General features: G+C 42.9%; 1 protein-coding gene across 1 annotated transcript in view; it reads left to right on the top strand.

Moving 5' to 3' along the window:
* thbs4a (thrombospondin 4a) overlaps nt 1–19,781 on the top strand; it is a 34,610-nt gene extending 14,829 nt beyond the window's left edge. The window contains 20 exon segments of the mRNA XM_034170185.1: nt 2–74; nt 180–233; nt 235–283; nt 374–419; nt 422–480; nt 561–579; nt 582–649; nt 651–693; nt 696–718; nt 10,441–10,575; nt 10,651–10,703; nt 10,777–10,861; nt 10,951–11,047; nt 11,125–11,303; nt 15,143–15,191; nt 15,551–15,749; nt 18,853–18,988; nt 18,990–19,024; nt 19,184–19,318; nt 19,404–19,781. Coding sequence (XP_034026076.1) covers nt 2–74; nt 180–233; nt 235–283; nt 374–419; nt 422–480; nt 561–579; nt 582–649; nt 651–693; nt 696–718; nt 10,441–10,575; nt 10,651–10,703; nt 10,777–10,861; nt 10,951–11,047; nt 11,125–11,303; nt 15,143–15,191; nt 15,551–15,749; nt 18,853–18,988; nt 18,990–19,024; nt 19,184–19,318; nt 19,404–19,458 — 1,592 coding nt within the window. The 3' untranslated portion in view covers nt 19,459–19,781.
* Nucleotides 19,782–20,790: the final 1,009 nt, after the last annotated feature.

Here is a 20,790-nt window from a genome sequence, read left to right as displayed (position 1 = left end):
TAAGGACAACCCAGCTCATGTTGACAACCCAACGCCAACTGTGTCGTGGAACGAGACGGCAGCATTAGCTGTGTGTAAAATATAATACCAGAAAATATTGAGGTCTTATTCAGCTTTGTGCTGCCGGATCATTAATGTGAATCAGTCGTCTGTTCTTCCTTTTGTCTGCTTTGTGTTAGTGTGGTGGTTGGTTGGTCTGGTAACGGCTATACATGTGGAAAGGACACAGATTTGATGGATATCCAGACATAACCTCCACTGCAGAGAAGACACCTGCAACAAGGTATTCATCTCTGTCTCGTCCACTTACTTATGACTCCTTAGAGCATCAAATATACGAGTATTCATGCTGGGTTTTTTTTCCTGTTCCCAGGACAACTGTGTGTTGTGCCACAACTCTGGCCAAGAGGATGCTGACAGGGAGGGATAGGTGATGCCTGTGATGACGATGCAGACAATGACAGCATTACGAACTTAGATGTAAGTCACTCACTTCCACAGCAGGTCCAGTGCATATTTTTGTTGACTTTGGCTGAATTTTGATATTGTGTATGTCCCAGGATAACTGCTGGCTGGTTCCTATGTGGACCAAAAGAACAGCGACAAGGATCTTTTTGGAGATGCCTGTGACAACTGCAGAACAATTGAAATATCCCACACAGAAGGATACAGATGGTGACGGGATAGGAGATGAATGGATGATGACATGGACAGGGAGGTAAATCTGTTAACGTACAAATAGACAGGAAGGTTGAGTCGGGGATAAACAACAAATGTCTCCCTGTGAATAAATCATTGGTTTTTGATATATGGGTGGAGTCCTGACTGGCTCGGACTCACCATGGATTTGCTGTGGTGACCCCAAGTGAAAACAAGGGAGCGCTGAAAGAACTTACTTAACCAGAGGGCCCCTTAGTGATTTTCTGGTGTGACTGGAACTTGAAGCAAGAACCCTTTGGTCACAAGCCCAAAACTTCAAACACTTGGCCATTACTTCTATTTTGTCTAAAGTAAATAAAACTATAAAAGTCAAAATAATGACTCACACACCCTTTAATACAGTGTTTCTCATCCCTGGTCCTCTGACCCAAAGTACTCAGAGGATAGGAATAATCATAGGAGATCAGTTCAGTCAGGTGTGTTCAGCTAATCAACAACTGACTGAGCTGATCTGCTCTTTAAAACAGGGACAAATGTAAAATGTGCAATATGTTTGGGTCCCATGGACCAGCAGGATTGGGAAACAATGCCATTTCAACAATTAGCAGTTTGTTTTAAACAAAAAGGACAGATGCAGAAATGCAAATCACTAAGTATGTCTTGCTCTGTGTCCAAATACTTAGTATGTACTAATGTCAATGAGGAACCTACTACAACCCATTACTGTAGTACCTACATACTAGAACTGAGCGAAGACAATTTGGGCATATGTACTATGCTGCTGTCATCTTACAGATGGCACATATACACAGATTTTTGCAAATTTATTAAAAATAAAAATACTAAGAAATCACATGTGCATAAGTTTTCACAGCCTTTGCCATGAAGCTCAAAATTGAGCTCAGGTTCATCATGTTTCCACTGGTCATCCTTGAGATGCTTCTAAAGCTTAATTGGAGTCCACTTGGAGTAAATTCAGTTGATTGGACATGATTTGAAAAGGCACACACCTGTCTACATATAAGGTCCCACAGTTGACAGTGCATGTCAGAGCGCAAACCAAGTATGAAGGACAACCATTTCTGCAGTAATCCACCAATCAGGCTTGTATGGTAGAGTGGCCAGATGGAAACCACTCCTTAAAAGGCACATGGCAGCCTGGAGTTTGCCAAAAGGCACTTGAAGGACTCTCAGACCATGAGAAACGAAATTCTCTGGTCTAATGAGACAAAGATTGAACTCTTTAGAGTGAATGCCAGGTGTCATGTTTGGAAGAAACCAAGCACCATCCCTACAGTGAAGCATGGTGGTGGCAACATCATGCTGTGGAGATGTTTTTCAGCGGCAGGAACTGGGAGACTGGTCAGGATTGAGGGAAAGATGAATGCAACAATGTATAGAGACATCCTGGATGAAAACCTGCTTCAGAGCGCTTTTGACATCAGACTGGGGGACAGTTCACCTTTGAGCAGGACAATGACCCTGAGCACACAGCCAAGATATCAAAGGAGTGGCGTCAGGACAACTCTGTGAATGTCCTTGAGTGGCCCAGCCAGAGCCCAGACCTGAATCTGAGTGAACATCTCTGGAGAGATCTGAAAACGTCTGTGCACCAACACTCAACATCCAACCTGATGGAGCTTGAGATGTGCTGCAAAGAGGAATGGACAAAACTACTCAAAGATAGGTGCGCCAAGGTAGTGGCGTCATATTCAAGAAGACTTGAGGCTGCAATTGCTACCAAAGGTGCATCAACAAAGTATTGAGCAAAGGGTGTGAATACTTATGTCCGTATGATTTCTTAGTTGTTTTTTTTTTTTTTTATAAATTTGCAAAAATTAAAAAAAAAAAAAAAACTTTTTCATGTTGTCATTATGGAGTGTTGTGAGTAGAATTTTGAAAGGAACAAATTAATTTACTCTATTTTGGAATAAGGCTGTAACATAAAATGTGGAAAAAGTGAAGCACTGTGAATTCTTTCTGGACGCACTGTACATTTTTAAAACATTATAGTAACCTTACCTTAGCCTTGGCAACATCTATGTTGCAGTTCTGGTTGTCCCACAAATTACAAACAAGGGAAGTGCCAAGTACGCTGCAGTATGAAGGTTGTTAGCTCTCTTTCTTCAAGAGTGTATGAATGTTATTCCCTCTCTATATTCAAGTGTTTGGTCTTTCAGTTTGAGAGCATGATTTATTTATTGTACTCATTCTCTAAGACCCAACACACTGTCCTCATTCAGATCCTTTTGTTCTTGTTCTTATTCTTCTGCTTCTTCTTCATCATCTTCTTACTTTATGGTGTCTAGCATCCAACTAAATGGTGCATTATTGCCACTTTCTGCTGCAGAGTGTGGATTAGTCAGCACCTCATTCAGATCAGTACACAGAAGCAGCTTGTAACATGTACAGCAGCCGAGTATGTTTTTTCGTGCTCCCCTGACGAAATGAGGCTTTAACTCACTATTTGTAACTCTACTCCTACCTCCGACCCTAACCTTAACCATAATCTAATCTTACTCTTTCCCCCCACCCTAACCATAACCACACCTGACCCCCCCCCCCCACCCTTCACTTTTAATTTTGTGCAGCCATCACAGAATGAATTAGAATGAATTCGTGCTGCCGTGACGAAAATGAGGCACTTTTCGTCACAATATCACGAACCAATAGATTAATGTATATTTCGTGCTGCTGAATCATGACTTACCGTGAGACCAGGTTGTATACAAACAGTCACATTTTGTGGCAATAATTGATAATACAGTATTTTTTCCACATACAAGTTGCTTCAAAATATAAGTCACAGGACCAGCCAAACAAGTTAAAAAACCCATCAGTTATAGTCCATAAAAGATTATATGTCTGCTATCTATGAATTATTGAGAGAAGTATTCTGGTTACCAGGCTACAGCTGCATCATAGGACAGCATAGTGTATGTAGTCTGTTTACACTCTATGGATGTAGCAGATCATCTGGGTGCTGTTTGACAACTACTAAATACTTACTGATTATTCAGACACCCTACAGATTGTGATGTACTGCTTTTTGCCCAGTATAATGTAATATAATAATAATAATATAATATGAGATGTAGCATTGGAGTTCAGTGTTAATCGTCTCTTCTTTTAAGCTGCTCCCAATTGGAGTCACAACAGCAGACCATTTGTCTTCACCTCATCCTGTCCTGTGTGTCCTTCTTTTTTCATGGCACCCACCTGCATCTCCTCCCTCACCCACATCCTTAAGGCCCGGGTCACACGGCACTTAACGAGGGGCAACGAAGTCCAAACACAACAAGAAATCTGGACTTTCGTTGACTTCTGTGGCATCATTTAGCCTTTGCGCGCTTCATTCCTGCAGCTGACGCTTCGTCAGGATTTTTAAACTGTTTGAAAAATTGAGCGAATGCCGCCGTAAACCTCAATTCCTCTGTATTTCGTTTGCTGTAGTTCTTGACGGTTTCTTATCGTTGCTTAGTTTTGTAATGTTACAATTTAGTTTGACTTTGTTTGACCAGCTGAATGTTTTCACACAGTACAGAAGCCGATTTGTGAGCACTGTTGTGGAGGAAGATGCAGCTCTCCGTGGCGGAGCTGGTGTGTGCGGGGTGGGGCTTCTGCTGCTGCATGTGGATGTGGCGGAGTGCTGCCGCGGTCATGCGGTGGTGCTGGCTGGCCAGGAAGAATTTCTTGGCTCCTCCGCCAGCGCACAGTAGTCATGATCGTGGTGTGTTCACGCGCTGCGCACACGAGGTGGGTGAGAGGTGCTGCACAAAAAGTCTGGCCGGAGCTGCAGCATTCTCTCCATGAACTCTGAAGGGCTTGCTGTCCTCCAGCCTTCTGCAGAGAGAAGAGACAGCTGGCCCTTTAGAATCTGACAGTTCAAAAGTTTTGAGGAAGTGATCCTCGATTGCTGGGTATTAGTTCGCAGTGGGGGAGCTTTGCAGGAGGTGATCACCTCGTTTTCGTGGAACTGAGAGCTGAAACGATCATTGATGGGTGTGTATTTGTTCACAGCAGGACCCTTTGCAGGAGCACAATCAGCCTGATGTGTTTCTCTGTAGCTGAGGCCGACACCACGTAATAATAAGCGAAGTGCGCAAATGCATCTGTGCATGCGTGGGTCAAACGGGCAAAAATCCCAACTACCACACTCACACGCTCCCACTGAATTTCATATACAGTAGCATTAGCGGACTGTAAAAGTTAAGGCTTACAGGGATTGGCTTGCATTGGATAAGGCTTTATGCCTTAAGTGACACATACAATATGACGGGGCGGCATGTGCTGTTTTCAAATGCTCAAACAAGCGAATTCTAGGCTGGAAGTTGGCTGAAAACACACGATTGCAAAGCTCCGCCGAGTCCACACAAAGACGGAAAGAAGAAGAAATCTGGTCGTAAACCTCCGTTCATTCTACACAATTTCGCCACAGAAAAGAAAGATCCAGATGGATGTAAAAGACGGAGTAAACTGTAAGTTTCTTGCACACATTTATTTGGTCAAAATCCTGAACCATGCCGCCGTTTTCGTGCATCGGCTTATGACTGTAATGTCGCGCCATGAATGACGTGGCACGTAATATTGTAAAATTGACATGTTCTATAAACAAACTGCATGCATGCACATATCATTGTATGTCTGTCAACTTATGAAAACAAACGTGACGCCAAAGAGGTTATATGCGAGACCCACCTTCATTGTCGTCATTATGAAGCCAGCGATTTCTGGCGATTTCTCATCCCTGCTTAGCATCCATGATCAGAACTGGTAATCGAACCCGCGTGCATCCGTGTGACTGACTGCTTGATCACACAGCCACAGCGCCGGTGATCAGAAACACCAGGGTTTTGAAAAAAAAAGACAGAGACAGACAGCATCTCCCTTTCTCTCTTCCTCCTCTCCCCCCCTCTCTCCCTCCTCTCCCCTCCTCTCTGTCTTTCTCTCTCTCTCTCTCTCTCTCTCTCTCCCTCCTCTCCGCCCCCCCCCCCCCCCCCCTCTCTCTGTCCCACTTTCGATGCTGAAACAAGAGACGGACAGTTTTAAGTTTACTTGTGAGTTTAAATGGCAATATTTTGTACTTTTTTGGTGGTGGTGGTGGGGGGGGGGCTCAGAAGGACTCTGAACTTTGCGATCTGATGTTCCCAGTCCTGACAAGGAAGCAGTGTGTCCCACTTTACATCGTCAAACCTGAGTGCTGTTTGCTTTAATGTTCTGAGAACAAAGTGTATTTCTACAAAAAACAAAGGCAGGAGTGCAGCAAGGGCTACACAAGACAGAACGCATACATTAAATCAAACATACGCAGCTGCATCAAATCTACGAATGCAATGTCACACGAAACACGCAGAGTACACGCGCATTTCGACTGTACAGACAGCGATTAGAGTTTTAGTATTTGAGAGATTTGAGAAATATTTGGCGTGTTTGCAGTGTGTATAATTTCGGTGGAGTATTTAGTGTGTGTGATTAGTGTGGTGGTGTTTGTTTGTTGTTATTGTTTGTTTTGTAAAAATGAGGTGTCTTATGAATTTTGAGCAAGCGCTTCAGTTTTTTTTTTCATTGGAGCAAGTGTCGTCAGAGACTGAACCAGACAGTGAGGATTCTGATGATGAAGGAGATGATCCCTCTTTTGATCTGGAGAAGGAACCAGAGCAGGTGGATCCACCGACGTGCGCGCAGATCTCCACAGTGGGTTGGATCACACGCTTCTCTTTGAAGCCTCTCCGGGACTCAGGTGCTATGAGCTCCGTACCAGCGCCGAGTCCCGGAACGCAGAGATGCAGACACACACTGCTCCAGCAATGGCTGGAGCAGTATGGAGTTTAAACGTGTTTCGTTTAAAACGTGGAGATCAACATTATCTTCGGTTTCATTTTGTTCCTCTTTAGTTCCTTTTGCACTCTTGATTCGCAGGCTATTCCCTGATAAAGCTCGCTCATCCACCTTTTCTCAGTGATTTGTGACTTTTTTACTTTTTTTCCCCCCTTTGTTCAGGAATCGTCTTTATTCTCTTTGGCTCTCCTATTTTCTTCCTGCCTCTGCATCCTTCCGCCAATACACCCTACATCCCTACTCTGCATATTGTTTAGTGAATTGTGTGTGCTGTCATTCATAGGCATTCTTGTGCATTAAATTACAAAGGAATTCCAAACAGTACTTATAATCAGTGATTTGTTTACTATTGTCCAACAGCAGAAGAAAGTTTTCTTATTTCATGTTGACACAACTAAAGCTTTTCACTTGGCCAAGTTTGACACCATTTCAAACTGTATTTATGGTTGATTTGCAACACAATGCACCTCAGTGGATGTTTTTTTTTTTTTACTTTTTATTTATCCATTTTTCAAAAACAGTAGAACAAAGTGGGGGAGGTTTTCCACGTTCTTATTCTTTTTTTAAGTCCATTGTGGCTGGCATTTGGTGTTCACTGTAGGCCCGGTGTGAAAGGGGCTTAAGTCTCTTCCCACTTATCAAACCTATGCTCCACTCGAAGTTTAGTTATTAACGAGTTATAGTGGAGAAAATGAATGTTTTTCTCTGGACCATAGTCTCAAGTACATCTGATTACTCCATGAGATACCCTGAAGTCTGCACCTTACCTCAGATTTTACCAAGCTGATCCTGCCTGACTGCATTTGGTGCCAAGCATGCACACCACTCAGCCAAATTCAATAAAAGTTGTTTTGTTACAGACCTCACTCGTGCTCCCCCTGCTTTGGTTGGGCCTGTGCTCAGGTTGGGATGGCTCAGGGCAGGCACAGTTCAACTCACACAAACCTACTGCCCACTGTGGGTGAACTTGTACTCAAAACCTGATATCTCAGGTTACCTCTTTCCATGCTTTGTATGAGAAGAGGCAGTGAGTCCAACCGAGCTCCTGAAAATGTGGTATATGTGCAAACTGGGAAGTACAGAGGCTATGAGAATCCATACCACTTCCAACATTGCAGCAAACACCTTATTGTTGTATGTGCTATTGGTTATATTTGCTTGTGTGCACTGTTTACAAGCCCCTCCCCCTCCCCCCCCCTTTTTTTTTGCAAGATGCTTTTTTGATGTAACTACTTGTTGGACTGGACAGTAGGTGGTGTTGTATTTGTGTTTTTCTGCATTTGCTAGTGTTGTCTTAGTTGGACAGTGTTGTGGCCTCAAACACCCACCTTAGGAGTGGGTTTAACTGAGCTTTCACATCATACTGTGCAGCATGTCGAGGCCTCTCCACCTCGGGCCATTCACAACCCATGTGGAGTAACCACTCGGGACAATTTTGTGCCAAACCTGGCCAGGTATGAGAGCTGCTAGAGTATGACACAATGGATAATTTGTGCAGTGATTATGGCCTCTTTGCACATAACACGAAGTTGAGTGAAAGAAGCAGAAATGGTCTGAAAAGACCAACAAAAAAAAAAACAAATTGCAGATTCGTGAAAAATTCCACCTGCTGTCAGGAGGGACACACAATCGGACAGGTGTGAACAATCTGGTGGCGACGGTCGTGTGCACGCACACAAACACAGTGCAAGCACGTGGAAAGTGTGACACCACATCACACTCCCAAAGCAGCGGAGCAATTAGATGCTGGATATATGTACATAAATTAATGAAAAATATGTAAGCACAAAATAATGAGAGAGGACAGAGTCAGAACATTATAGGAACACACAAAACCACAACAAATTTCTAATATTTAATTCCTATTATAAAGAGTGGACAATACAAGTATCATCCTCCTGTTCCTCTGTACATGACTCATGGTCATGGACATAAATAAGGTAATGGACTGACATAAATGAAGCCTGATGTCCACATCAGCGGGCGCCGCATGCCCAGCTGTTTGAGTGGTGCACTGAAGGACACCGCATCATGTGGACCATAACTCACATGGTGGACGTGACATTCAGAACGCCAGCCGAGTGTTCACATGATCGGTCAGATATTTTCACATGGGGCAGCCTGGCTGGTGATGTGCATGCTGATGCGGTCGGTGCTGCCTATGTTGAAAAGGCGATATGTATTTTTTATGTATTTCCACATGAGGACAGCATGCCGATGCATACACCTCACGGTGGAGTGTTGTGAGGTGATATCCTGCATGGCATGATATGTGTTCTCCAGCTGTGACTTGCGAGGACACAGTGCTCAACAGCTGCTGCTGGAGTAGACACGCCCACTTCTGCGGGCCAACTCAGCTCACAGAAAAAAAGTCTCACTCTCTGTTCCTTTGTTCTGTGATTATTTATTTTATGTATTTGTTATGTAATTATGTATGTAGTTATTGTTGTATTTATTTATTTGTCCTGCCTGTCCTGTCCTGGCTGTGCGAATAGCCCCGCATTTTCTAAGTGCCCCGCAAGTGGTGTTGGATGTTTGTGGGTCGCACCTGGACTTTGGCCGACTCCGGCCAAAAGTGGATCAAATGGCCATTCCTCGCGACATTTGGCGATTCGCGACATTTGGCCGTTGGTGTAAAGGCTGCCTTGATCACGGCATTTGGCCACGGTTTGACACGGCCAATGATTTTGTGCAGCCGTGCGAAAGCTGCGAACATGATCAGATAGCAGTGCAACCTCATCTTGTCCACCGTTCAAATGGGTTTCCACCATGAGCGGCATGCAAATGTAGAGTGCATGCGCTGTGCCCAAATGGTTGTGGTGACTGCTGTACGAGGCGGCTCCTATTTTTCATGAGTGGCATACGATTCGTCCTTTGTGGAACAGTCGGCTTCAATTGTGTTATGTGTGAAGGACCCCTAAAGAACGGTCCAGTTTGCAGAGCTGCATTGTGGGAACTGCAGCAGCAGTAACATTTACATTGGTTCACTTCACAGCAGAATGAGCAATGATCTGTAGTGTTAATGTGCAGAAAATGCATACAGCTGAAAATAATCCCAAACATGTATTCAGACTGTACCTTTGTCTTTTAAAGCTAGAACAGAATGCTATTTTTTGTATCCCAGTTACATAGCGCTGTATTCTGTTATTCCCTAAGCACCTCTGTAAGATATATTTCAATTAACTAAAAGTCATTTTGAGAAACAAAGTGCAGCAGCTTTTATACTGACTGATTTCCAAACCACAGGCCATCTACGAGCCACTTGTCTAGACATGTAATCGTTGCACTCCTGTTTTTCTTTCATTTTTTAAGGGATAAAAGTGTGAATGACTTTCTTTTCACTGGACTGTGCTTGTGCAGCACTTTATCATTTAACATCCTCTTTGACTTTTACCTTTCTCGTTGCAGTCCAAATTCTCAATCAGTTCACTTCTGCAAAACAACTCCCAAGTAGCGATGAAAAAAGAAAAAAAAAAAAAAACCTTAGTAGAAAACAACAAGTTCAAGTGGAATATTTGTGCTCTGACTGGACTCTCCTACATGTTGTTTTGTAAGACTTTCTCACACTTTAATGGCAGATTAAACCACCTCTCATTTATTCCATTAGAAATAAACCCAGTTGGGCCTTGATGTTTTTGCGTGCCTGCATGCTTGAGATGCTTACGCTGCATGTTTACACTGAGGATTGTGACCTGTGTTTGTTCACTGTGGACCAGCTCCAAACACTCTGTCACTCAGTCGTGTCTTTAACTCCAAAGCTGGATTGCTAAATGCTTGGTCACGTCTGTCTCCCCAATAAAAGCATTTTTCCACGCTGAACGTGCGCCAGCCATTGAAGGCCGCTGGAAACTATTTCACCTTTGGCTTAAAACACACACTGCCATCTGGTGATGTGTTTGACTGAGTGTAGGCTGCATTTTTGTTGGGTTTTTTTACTCACAGTGAAATATTCTTTCAGGGTTGAACAATATTCTAGATAACTGCCCCAGTGTCCCAAACCCAGACCAGAAGGACAGAGACAATGATGGGGTGGGAGACGTCTGTGACAGCTGTCCTGATATGCCCAACCCCAACCAGGTACAACAAATCACTTAAAATCCTTCACCTGCTGCCACGCCTCTTAGTAACAGTCTGTGTTTTGTCCACTGGCAGTCTGACTCAGATGATGACCTCATAGGAGACACGTGTGATAACAACATAGACAGGTAAAGCAGCCCCTGTCATGATTTGTACCACACGATGATGTTTTCCTCAGCTGACCTCCCTGCTCTTTGTCAGTGATGGCGATGGGCACCAGGACACAAAGGACAACTGTCCCTCCATCATCAACTCCTCTCAGCTGGACACCGACAAGGACGGAATGGTCCCATCCTTCATCTTTTAATGAACATTATATGATTAAGTGTTTGTTAATCTTCTCCTCCAAACATCTCACATTTGTTTCATTTGCAGGGAGATGAGTGTGATGATGACGATGATAATGATGGCATTTTGGATGAGGAAGACAACTGTAGATTGGTCGTTAACCAGGATCAACATGATACAGATAGTTAGTATCTCTCACTGTGCATGTGTGTGTGCTCAGGTCAACGTGTGCCGTTCTGTAAGTGTCCATTCCTGTTTCAGGCAACGGAGTTGGAGACGCTTGTGAAGGTGACTTTGACAAAGACAGTGTCATTGACAGAGTTGACCACTGTCCAGAGAACGCAGAGGTCACCCTGACTGACTTCAGAGCCTATCAGACTGTAGTGCTGGACCCAGAGGGGGACTCGCAGATAGATCCCAACTGGGTGGTCCTCAACCAGGTGAGTAACGAAGAGGCCAAACTCCTTGTTAGCCTCTGTCCCATCAACACCTGACTCAAGAGGTTGTATTATGCAGCTTTCCACCAGACCTGAGGTCACCAGGCGTCTTACTGATATATCCTAAAAATAATAAGAAAAAAAAAATTCAGGCATCAAAGAAACCTCGTGCTTTAAATGAAAGGAACTGCTGTTTGCGGTATCCTTCAAAGGTTGCATTCCACGAAGATCAGGCCTTCTGAGACCACTGAGACTGAACCAGCCATCCTGAAATGAGATATTCTATCCCACAGAGCATTTTACAGTTGTGACATTACTTATCCCAGACCCACCCCCGTGACCCGACAACTGTGACAAGTTACAAGTGATAAGCTAACATAACATAGTAAGCATAACCCATAGTTTAGTAATCCTTTTTCAATGCGGTTTTACAACATTTTTCTTAAAAAAAAATGTGCAATGACTCTCGGGATTGTTTGAGCTCCAAGGAAACACCATTTGGGCAGCGCAGTCTAGTTTGAGGGCGGGTGCTACAGGGTTAAAATATGACGCATAAGATGCAATAATCCTACATCTGGGGACAGCTCTCATATGTCCCCATTAGAAACATGGCACGTTCAGTTTTGGGGCAAATTACACGGAAAACAAAGTGAAAATGCAAAGAAAAAGTGACAATGCGGTGGGAAAGAGGACATGTGTTGCGGTTTGTTTATGACCCGGAGCACAAACATGTCGAGTTGGTTTTGCAGAGGAGACAACGCAGCTACTCTGGCTAGCTGTGAAGGATAAAACTTACCAACACAACCGCTCCCATTTGCCTTGTCTTCCCTTCTCCACTGGGAATTGAAAAAAAACAACACTATCCGTGACTGCTTCAGTGATTGCAGCTGAAAACAAAACAGTACCAAGAAGTAATGCTGTGTTTATGTTGCGCAACGGCAGACTGTCCCCGGAAGTGGTCAAATCCTGTGATATCATGCAGGGGTTCAAATGAGACTGCACTGTCCTGTTCTACCCTTTATTGATGGGGAAAGAAGGCCAGAAGTCTGCATTTTTTTTTTTTGCCAGCTTGCACTCGGCCGAGACGGACACACTTTTCTCTTCTCCCTCCCTCCTTATCTTTCCTGCTTCTGTGGCGTGTTGTCTGTGAGGCTGCAGCTTTGCTCTTCTGGAAAACGACAAAAATGGATCTGTTAAAGTGGTCTCTGAACGCAATTGACACCATTTTTTCTACAAGACATTCGGGGGCGGAGGACCCGACCTGTCCTGCCGGGACGCATGTGATGGGTTACATGATGGACTCGTGGAGGAGATGGCAGGTCATGTGCCTTTACATGCTTTCTGTGGAGGACGTCGAAGATGTGTACATATTCGGCTTGGTGGTGACCGGCTTTCTGATGTGTGGAGCAGGCACTATGCTGGTTTACCGGAAAATCAAGAAAGTGGAAGCAGCTTTGACTGGTCCTTCCAGGCTGCCGTACATGATTGATTCGATTGGGAAGGCAGTGGCTGCGCAGTCGGCGGGGGTTAACCGCGCGTTGGAAAACATCTCGAACAGAATTGCAGCCCTGGAAACCCGCTCTGACCGTCTGTGAAGACCACATTCTACATTCAGATGCATTGAGAGCCACTCTGTTCTCAGAACTGTGGAATCTTTCAGGCGTCTGCTAATCTGGCTATTCATTTGGCTTCCCCAAATACAGCTGCACTTCAAGGTCGCTGTGATAAAACCTCCTCAGAAGATCAACATTTAAGCCTCGCTCCCTGGTCTTCCCCCCTCCCCTCAGCTTCTCCAGCTCTGACGTTGACTGTGCTCAGGACTGCTCAGGACTGCGCAGGGCTGCACCCTCCCCCTCCAGGATTGTCGGACAAGGCCGTTGACGGTGCCAACAGGCTGCCTCCGGAGTGTTCTGATAAACTGGACCTTTTCAAATCTCGGTTGTCGTCCTGTGTCCTTGTTTTGTCTGTGTGATTATTGTTTTTCTGTGCTGATGGGGATTTTTTTCCTCATTGTCGCTGTGTAATGCAGCGGCTATGAGGGTTTTTTTTCTCCTTTTCCCTTGTTTTGCTTTCATATATATGTTTTATGTACTGGGCTGGCCTATGTGTTGTGTGTTGTGTGTGTGTTGTTTGTTATGGGTCGGTGTTGGTTTGCTCAGCCCTGCTGTTGACCAAGGCAGGGATGTACATCTGGAGCTGGTCCCCGGGCACCTAATGGTGACTTCTGCTCCTACTGGCAATTAGGATGGGTTAAATGCAGTAGACACATTTCATTGTGCAGGGAACGTGTTCTTCTGTGCATATGACAATAAAATTTCTTTGAATCCTTGAATTTGTCCCTATGAGAAGGGACAGCCTAGTTGAGCTGCTATGACACATGCAGTCCAGGAATGCTCCTTCGCAGGATGCGAACCTTGAACTGGGACACAGTCTATGTTTTACATATAGAGTGCAGACTGACTCACTGGACATGTGTCACTGAGCAGACGTCCACATATGGACTTTCGTAACATACATCAGAGGCTTATAACACAAACTGTTTTAAGGCATACATTTTGCTTACATCAGTGATTGTCAACCGGGGTGCCGCGATCGATCGTCAGGGGTGCCGTGGGTATTTTTCATATTCGCGATTATTTTTCATATTCGCGATTACCGTGAATTATTTATTTTATCCACAAAGCATAAAACGACTCAGAATGTGATGTCAAACATGCTGCAGCCTCGCTCTCGTCTTAAGGCGGGACAATAACAAGGAGGCTGACGGCCGATTAAAACAGTGCAGTCTCCTTCAAAAGCCGTCTAAAATGCGGAGCTGTCGGTGTGTGTGTCTGTGTGTGCGCGCCCGCAGTTAACAGGCTGCAGACTGCGAGGGAGGGGGTGGGTGAGGGAGATTCCTGAATGCAGGCGCGACACGTTCAGTGCGCAGCGAGCGCGGAGCAGAGAGAGGATTTTAACCCGAGTGAACGTTAACAAAACGGAAACGTGAAGCTGCCTTTACTTCTCTCTGAACTTTCTCTAAAGGTGTGATTCTGCCGTTACCGTCCTGTTCACACCATGTGCGCGTCATATGCTGAATTTATGAGATCATGAGATGAAATAAACGGTCAAATATCTTTAAAAACATATTTAAAAAATAAGAATATATAAATGAACTGAGCCACAAAAAAAAAAACAATGTTCAGACGCAGAGATCACAAAAAGCAGGTGAGAACTCTGAACTTTAACAGCTGTTATTTTCCAAAGGTATTTATTTGTTCAATATTGAGCTTAATGCAGTGTTTAAGCACAAAACGTGACTGATGAGGAGAAACAATTTCAGAAATGCAACAGAAACAACCACAAATCAGAAAAAGTTGGGACTGTATGTAAAATGAAGATAAAAATGTTGCACCATTCCCAGTTTCTCCACTCACAGAAGCCAAACGTTCTTCCAGAGTTGTGTAATTATACTACAATAGTAGAATATAAAGAAGGGAGAGATCAGAGCGCAAAATGCTTGGGGATTTTCGAAATGCGGTGTTTTCTGTATCGATTTTCTATTGCGATAATTGGGTTTTGCGCAAAACCAGAGGTAATAGCATTATAATATTATTTTGGTTGGTGGTGTGCCGCAGGATTTTGTAAATATAACAAGGGTGCCGCGGCTCAAAAAAGGTTGAAAATCACTGGCTTACATCATACATGCAAAGTCTTAGAACTGTGAGACTTTTATGATTTAAACATTAAACCACAACCATCTGTAACTGTAAAAGATGAATAATAACAATATGACACCTTTAATTGTACACTGATCCTGATTTTATGAAATAAAGTGAAGCTGCTCTCTTTTATCGTGATAGGGGATGGAAATAGTACAGACCATGAACTCTGACCCCGGCCTCGCTGTAGGTACGTTTTATATACATTGATATTACGACATATCTTTCTGTAATAACAGTGGAATGTTTTACTTTCTGAGTTATGTGGATAATTGACCAGTTTCACAATATAATGTGCCACCATGATACTCTACCAAAATTCACAGACCATCATGGGGAAATGTCAATATCACAAACACAGGAGTGGATGATGCAGAAAATGTAAACAACCCAACAGCTATGATCCCAGCAAATTATTTTAATAATTTTAATTTCTTTTTGATAAATTATGCAATGGTTTTTATTTGTGAATCGGCTCAGTGTTATTCTCAGACGTCACTTTTTTTTTTATTGTTGTGTCTGTTGCTGCCTCGCTGTCCTTATCTTTAGGCTACACTGCGTTCAGCGGGGTTGACTTTGAAGGAACGTTCCACGTGAACACAGTGACAGACGATGACTACACTGGATTCATCTTCGGTTACCAGGACTCGTCGTCCTTCTACGTGGTGATGTGGAAACAGACTGAACAAACTTACTGGCAGGCTGCACCCTTCAGAGCCGTCGCCGAGCCGGGCATCCAGCTCAAGGTGTGACTGAAGTCTACATCATCATCATCATCATCATCCTGTGAAACACTCAAACATTTGGAGGAAACTGATTATCTCACATTCACATGAAGTTAAACAACTTTGCTATCAAACTTTGCTATGATGTGGAATTACGCACCCCATCAAGGAGGTTGTATTTTCATTACTGTTTATCTATTTAACAACATGAACAGATTTCAGTGAAATTTGTTGGAGCGGTAGGCCTCAGGTCAAGGAGGAGTTTGCATAATTCTTGTGCAAATCCAGATTAAGGGGTAGACCTTGCATTTGATGTCTGATCTTGATTCTTTTGATCCTGCAATCAGGATTGCTAATTGAGTCAGGAAGCGGGCTCAAAGGTCAGAATCCGCCCAGAGTCCTTTGATCATGATAACTTGAGCAAAGTAAGCTGGAGACATTGATCAGGATAAAAGTAAAGCAATCAGGTCAAAACAACTTTAAAATTGGAAAGGATGTCACAGTGATGAACAATATCCACCTGATCACACGTAACTAAGCTCTTTCAGCTTCTCCATTTTTATTTGGGGCCACCACAACAGAGCTGACTTGAATCCGCATGTTGATTTGGTACATGTTGTGACAGCAAAGTGATTGAAAATATTAAGTTCCGCAAAATAAATGGAATTTGCTATTAATTTTATATATTTAATGTTATTTTGAAACATCTTACTTCAACTGTTCACATGAGGGTTCTCCACAACAGATCATCCCCATCTCACCTTGCCTTCTTTATCTTCCACTGTCACACCAACCATCTACGTGTCCTCCCTCACCACATCCATAACCTTAGTGTCCTAACCTGAGCATCACTGACATGGTTGAACTGATGACACATTTGAGCACACAGTGCTTAGGATGGCTGTGGACTAATTAGATTGTTATTATGTGAAAGAGGCTGTGAAAATTCCAGAGACTTCAGGCAGAAAAGCACTGAAAATAATAAAATAAATCTTAAAATAAAAATTAATAAACAGTAATTAATAATAAATAACAATTTATCAACAGAACAAAACTGAAAAAAATTCAGACCGCCACTCACAGACTTGTAGAATGATGTGCAGGAGCTGCGTCTCTCAACCTCCATTGAGGTCCTCACATATTGTTCACACAGGTGCAGCCCACTGTCACTACATGCACAGGGGTCATCGTCGACCCAGCAGCACCAGACTTATTTCCACCGTGGTCTTCAGAAAAATAAATAAATAAATAAAAAGAGAAAAACACAATAACTGGCTCGTGGTTCCTCTGTGGCTGAGGTTTCAGGCCAGCGGAAACCTCCAGCAGAACCAGTCCCAGCAGAAGACGGCCCCTCCCTGAGCCTGGTTCTGCTGGAGGTTTCTTCCTGTTAAAAGGGGAGTTTTCCTTCCCACTGTACCAAGTGCTTGCTCACAGGGGTGTCGTTTTGACCGTTGGGGTTTACATCATTATTGTATGGCCTTGCCTTGCAATATAAAGCGCCTTGGGGCAACTGTTTGTTGTGATTTGGCGCTATATAAAAAAAAAATTGATTGATTGATTGATTGATATTCATCTCCAATTATGTAAAAGGAAAAGTGTGTATCAACCCCTCATAAGTTGTCTCACATGTTGTCTAAAGTATAAATATAATGCAATGCTAATATACCCTCGGTTGTATGAGCCTTGTAATTTGCAGTTGTTTAATTAATTATTAAGATCCTGTTGTCTTACATAGAATTTGTACATGTTCAATAAAGCTCCTCTATTAATCAGTCAATGAAAAACAATATTACATTTTAACAGTGTCTGCAGGAGGCTTTGCATGTGCATGAGCTTTTGACAAAAGCAGAAGTTATACAAATCAAGGAATATTTGTAGATCACCCTCTGTGCATTTGCAGGCATTAATGAGACAAATTTAACTCCATAGGAAGTTAGTTTTGAGTTAAGTTAGCGTGCACGCTAACGCCACAAAATGTGTTATCAGGTTACATAAAGAGCGTTTTCAGTTTTAGAAGTGTTTATTTCTCACTATCTTTTACATAATATATGACAAGAAGATATATATTTACACAAAAACAAAACAGAGTTTTGCAGCAAGTTACCAGCCTGTGACGTCACCATGCTAACATCTGTGAAATAAGTTCAGAGGTGTTATTAGGTTACAGTTTTTTTCAGTTTTATAAGTGTTTGTTTCTCACTAGCTTTTACATAATATATGACAAAGAGGTTATATTTACACACAAACAAAACAGAGTTTTGCAGCTAGCTACCAGCCTGTGACATCACCATGCTAACATCTGCGAAATTAGTTCAGAGGTGTTATCAGGTTCCAAAAATGGCGTTTTTGGTTTTAGAAGTATTTATTTCTCACTAGCTTTTACATAATATATGACAGAGGCAACCCGGTCTCACAAGAAGTCATGATTCTGCAGCACAAAATTATACGGGTCGGGGGGGTGGTTAGGGGTTAGGGGTGGGGGAGGAGTAAGATTAGGTTATGGTTACGACTAGGGTTGGGGTAGGAGTAGGGTTAGTGAATGGTAAGTTCAAAAAACCCGCCACGAAAATTGAACTCATTTCGTCACAGCAGCACGAAAAAACAAACAAAAAACCAACAAACAAAAAAAACGTGAGACTGGGCTGGACAAAGAGGATAAATTTACACACAAATGAAACAGAGTTTTTGCAGCTAGCTACCACCCTGTGACATCACTATGCTAACGTCTGCGAAAATAAGTTCATAAGTGTCATTAGTTTCCAAAAACGGCGGTTTGGGTTTAGAAGTGTTTATTTATCACTACGTTTTACATAATGTATGAGAAACGTACACAAAGCAAGCGGTTTTGAAGAGACCACCACTGACATCATGGCGCAGCTCTACTTTTGATTGGCTGTCATCCTCCACCACTTAAAAACAAAGCAGAACAATTTCAAAAAGAATGTGACTTTTTAACCTCTTAAAATACCTCTTAAAATATGTCAAGGTTAGCCATCTGTGAACTTGTCTGATGGCCATATGTTGGCCTCAGGTAAAAACATACCCGCTCCTTTAATAAATGTGAGTAGTATATTTTAAACCTGGGTTTTTCCACTCTTATCCTGTGTGGTTTGTCATCATCAGGTCCGTGAAATCTAAGACTGGCCCTGGTGAATACCTCAGGAACTCTCGTGGCCACCCAGGAGACACTCCTGATCAGGTCCGTCTCCTGCTGGAAAGATCCTCGAATGTCGGCTGGAAAGACAAGGTCTCCTACCGCTGGTTTTCTGCAGCACAGACCGCAGGTTGGATACATCAGGTACACACACACACCACACACACACACACACACACACACCACACACACACACACACACACACACACACTACACACACACACACACACACACACACACACACAGGAAATAAACACACACACTTTACACCCTGATATTGCTTCATGATATGTATCAAACAGGGCTCGCTTCTTTGAGGGTACCAACCTGGTGGCGGACACAGGGGTGATAATTGACACCAGTATGAGGGGCGGTAGATTGGGTTGTGTTCGCTTTCTCCCAGGAAAACTCATTTGGTCTGACTTGAAGTACCGCTGGCAACGGTGAGCGATGTATCGACAGGGCAGCTTGATCATCAAAGTAACTCTCATCATGTTTACTGCATTCTGTCTTTGTCATCGCCACAGACACCATCCCAGCAGACTACCAGGAGCTCAACCTGCAGAACATGCAGTGAACTCAGGGCGGAACCACTGTTAAAGAAAGGATGTGAGCCCTTCTGAAAAAATAAAGGAGAAGCACTGCAAAAAGTTGGAGCGACGAGAAGGGACCCATTAGAAAAGGAAGCATGACAGGGCTGCAAAAGGAGGGTGCTTTAAACGTTGTTGGAGAAGAATAGCTTTGGCATTATGTTATGTATTATTACTTCACTCAGTGCAGCTGATTTAACACACTCTGTTTATCTCTGTGTATCTAAAAATTTCAGTGTTTGAGACAACTATTACAAACCCCATAATTTTTGGAAGATATTAAGTATAATAAAATCCAAAGCATTTCATTAAATGGGAGCATGTTTTATTTTATATTGCCATTTATTATTATTATTATTAATCCAGCCAGGAAGTTGTTTTCATTGCTGCAAACAATATCTTAAAATGAAGAGATTGAATTTCAATGAAATTTGGTGGAGTCAAGAAAGAGTTTATTCAATGTCAAGTTCAAGTAGTGGATCTTACCTTTGATCTTGACTGTTTTGATCCTATCCTCTACCGATCTTTAGTCTCTGCTGCTAATGCCTTTCAATCCTTTAATCAGGAATACTGATTAGCTTAGAGACCAGGATCAAAAGTCAGGATCCATCCCTTAAGGCTAAGTACCTTGACAGACAAGAGACACTACAATGGTCTTTTGAACCCTGACAAAATTCACAGTTCAAAGATCAGTGATTGAGATCAAAGATTAGGATGAAAGTTGAATGATCAGGGACAACAGTTAAGATCATGATACAGGTCAGCAATCGAGATCTGACAACGTTAGAGAAGAAATCAAAGAATGACATCCTGGAAAAGTGATAATAGGGAAATGCCAACAGACAGGTAAATAGAGCACTGTTGTGCCTTGACTGAGATATGCACTCTGAATGCCCTTTAAAATTCAGTGGTGGGCACAGTTCCGCTAATCTGCTAACCACTAATTATCTAAGGGTAACATTTCCATTAGCAGAATAGCTTCCAGATAACTTTCAATGGACCATCAACGGACCAATTAACTTCAGATAAATTTAGTTCTGATAACTTTTAGACCGATAACATATTTTTGAGGGCATAGTGAATAAGCTTAACAGTTTAAAAACATTGTAAAGTCTGAAATCAAAGATATTAGTGCCCTACATGATTTGTAGCAGACAGACAGCCATGAATGGTAGAGGTCTATCCTCTGCAGGTGGAGGAGAGGTGACTACCAGACAGAAAGAAAGAGGAAGGAGGAAAAAAAAGAGAATTTCTCTTCACACCATACAGACCTGTCGGTCATTTCACTGGAGTCTTGCACAGGCAGACAGTTTTGACTT

The sequence above is a fragment of the Thalassophryne amazonica genome, chromosome 5, assembly GCF_902500255.1.
Source record: "Thalassophryne amazonica chromosome 5, fThaAma1.1, whole genome shotgun sequence".
NCBI lineage: Eukaryota > Metazoa > Chordata > Actinopteri > Batrachoidiformes > Batrachoididae > Thalassophryne > Thalassophryne amazonica.
Note: the sequence above shows the minus strand (reverse complement) of the source record. Positions and strands in the feature narration are given on the sequence as shown.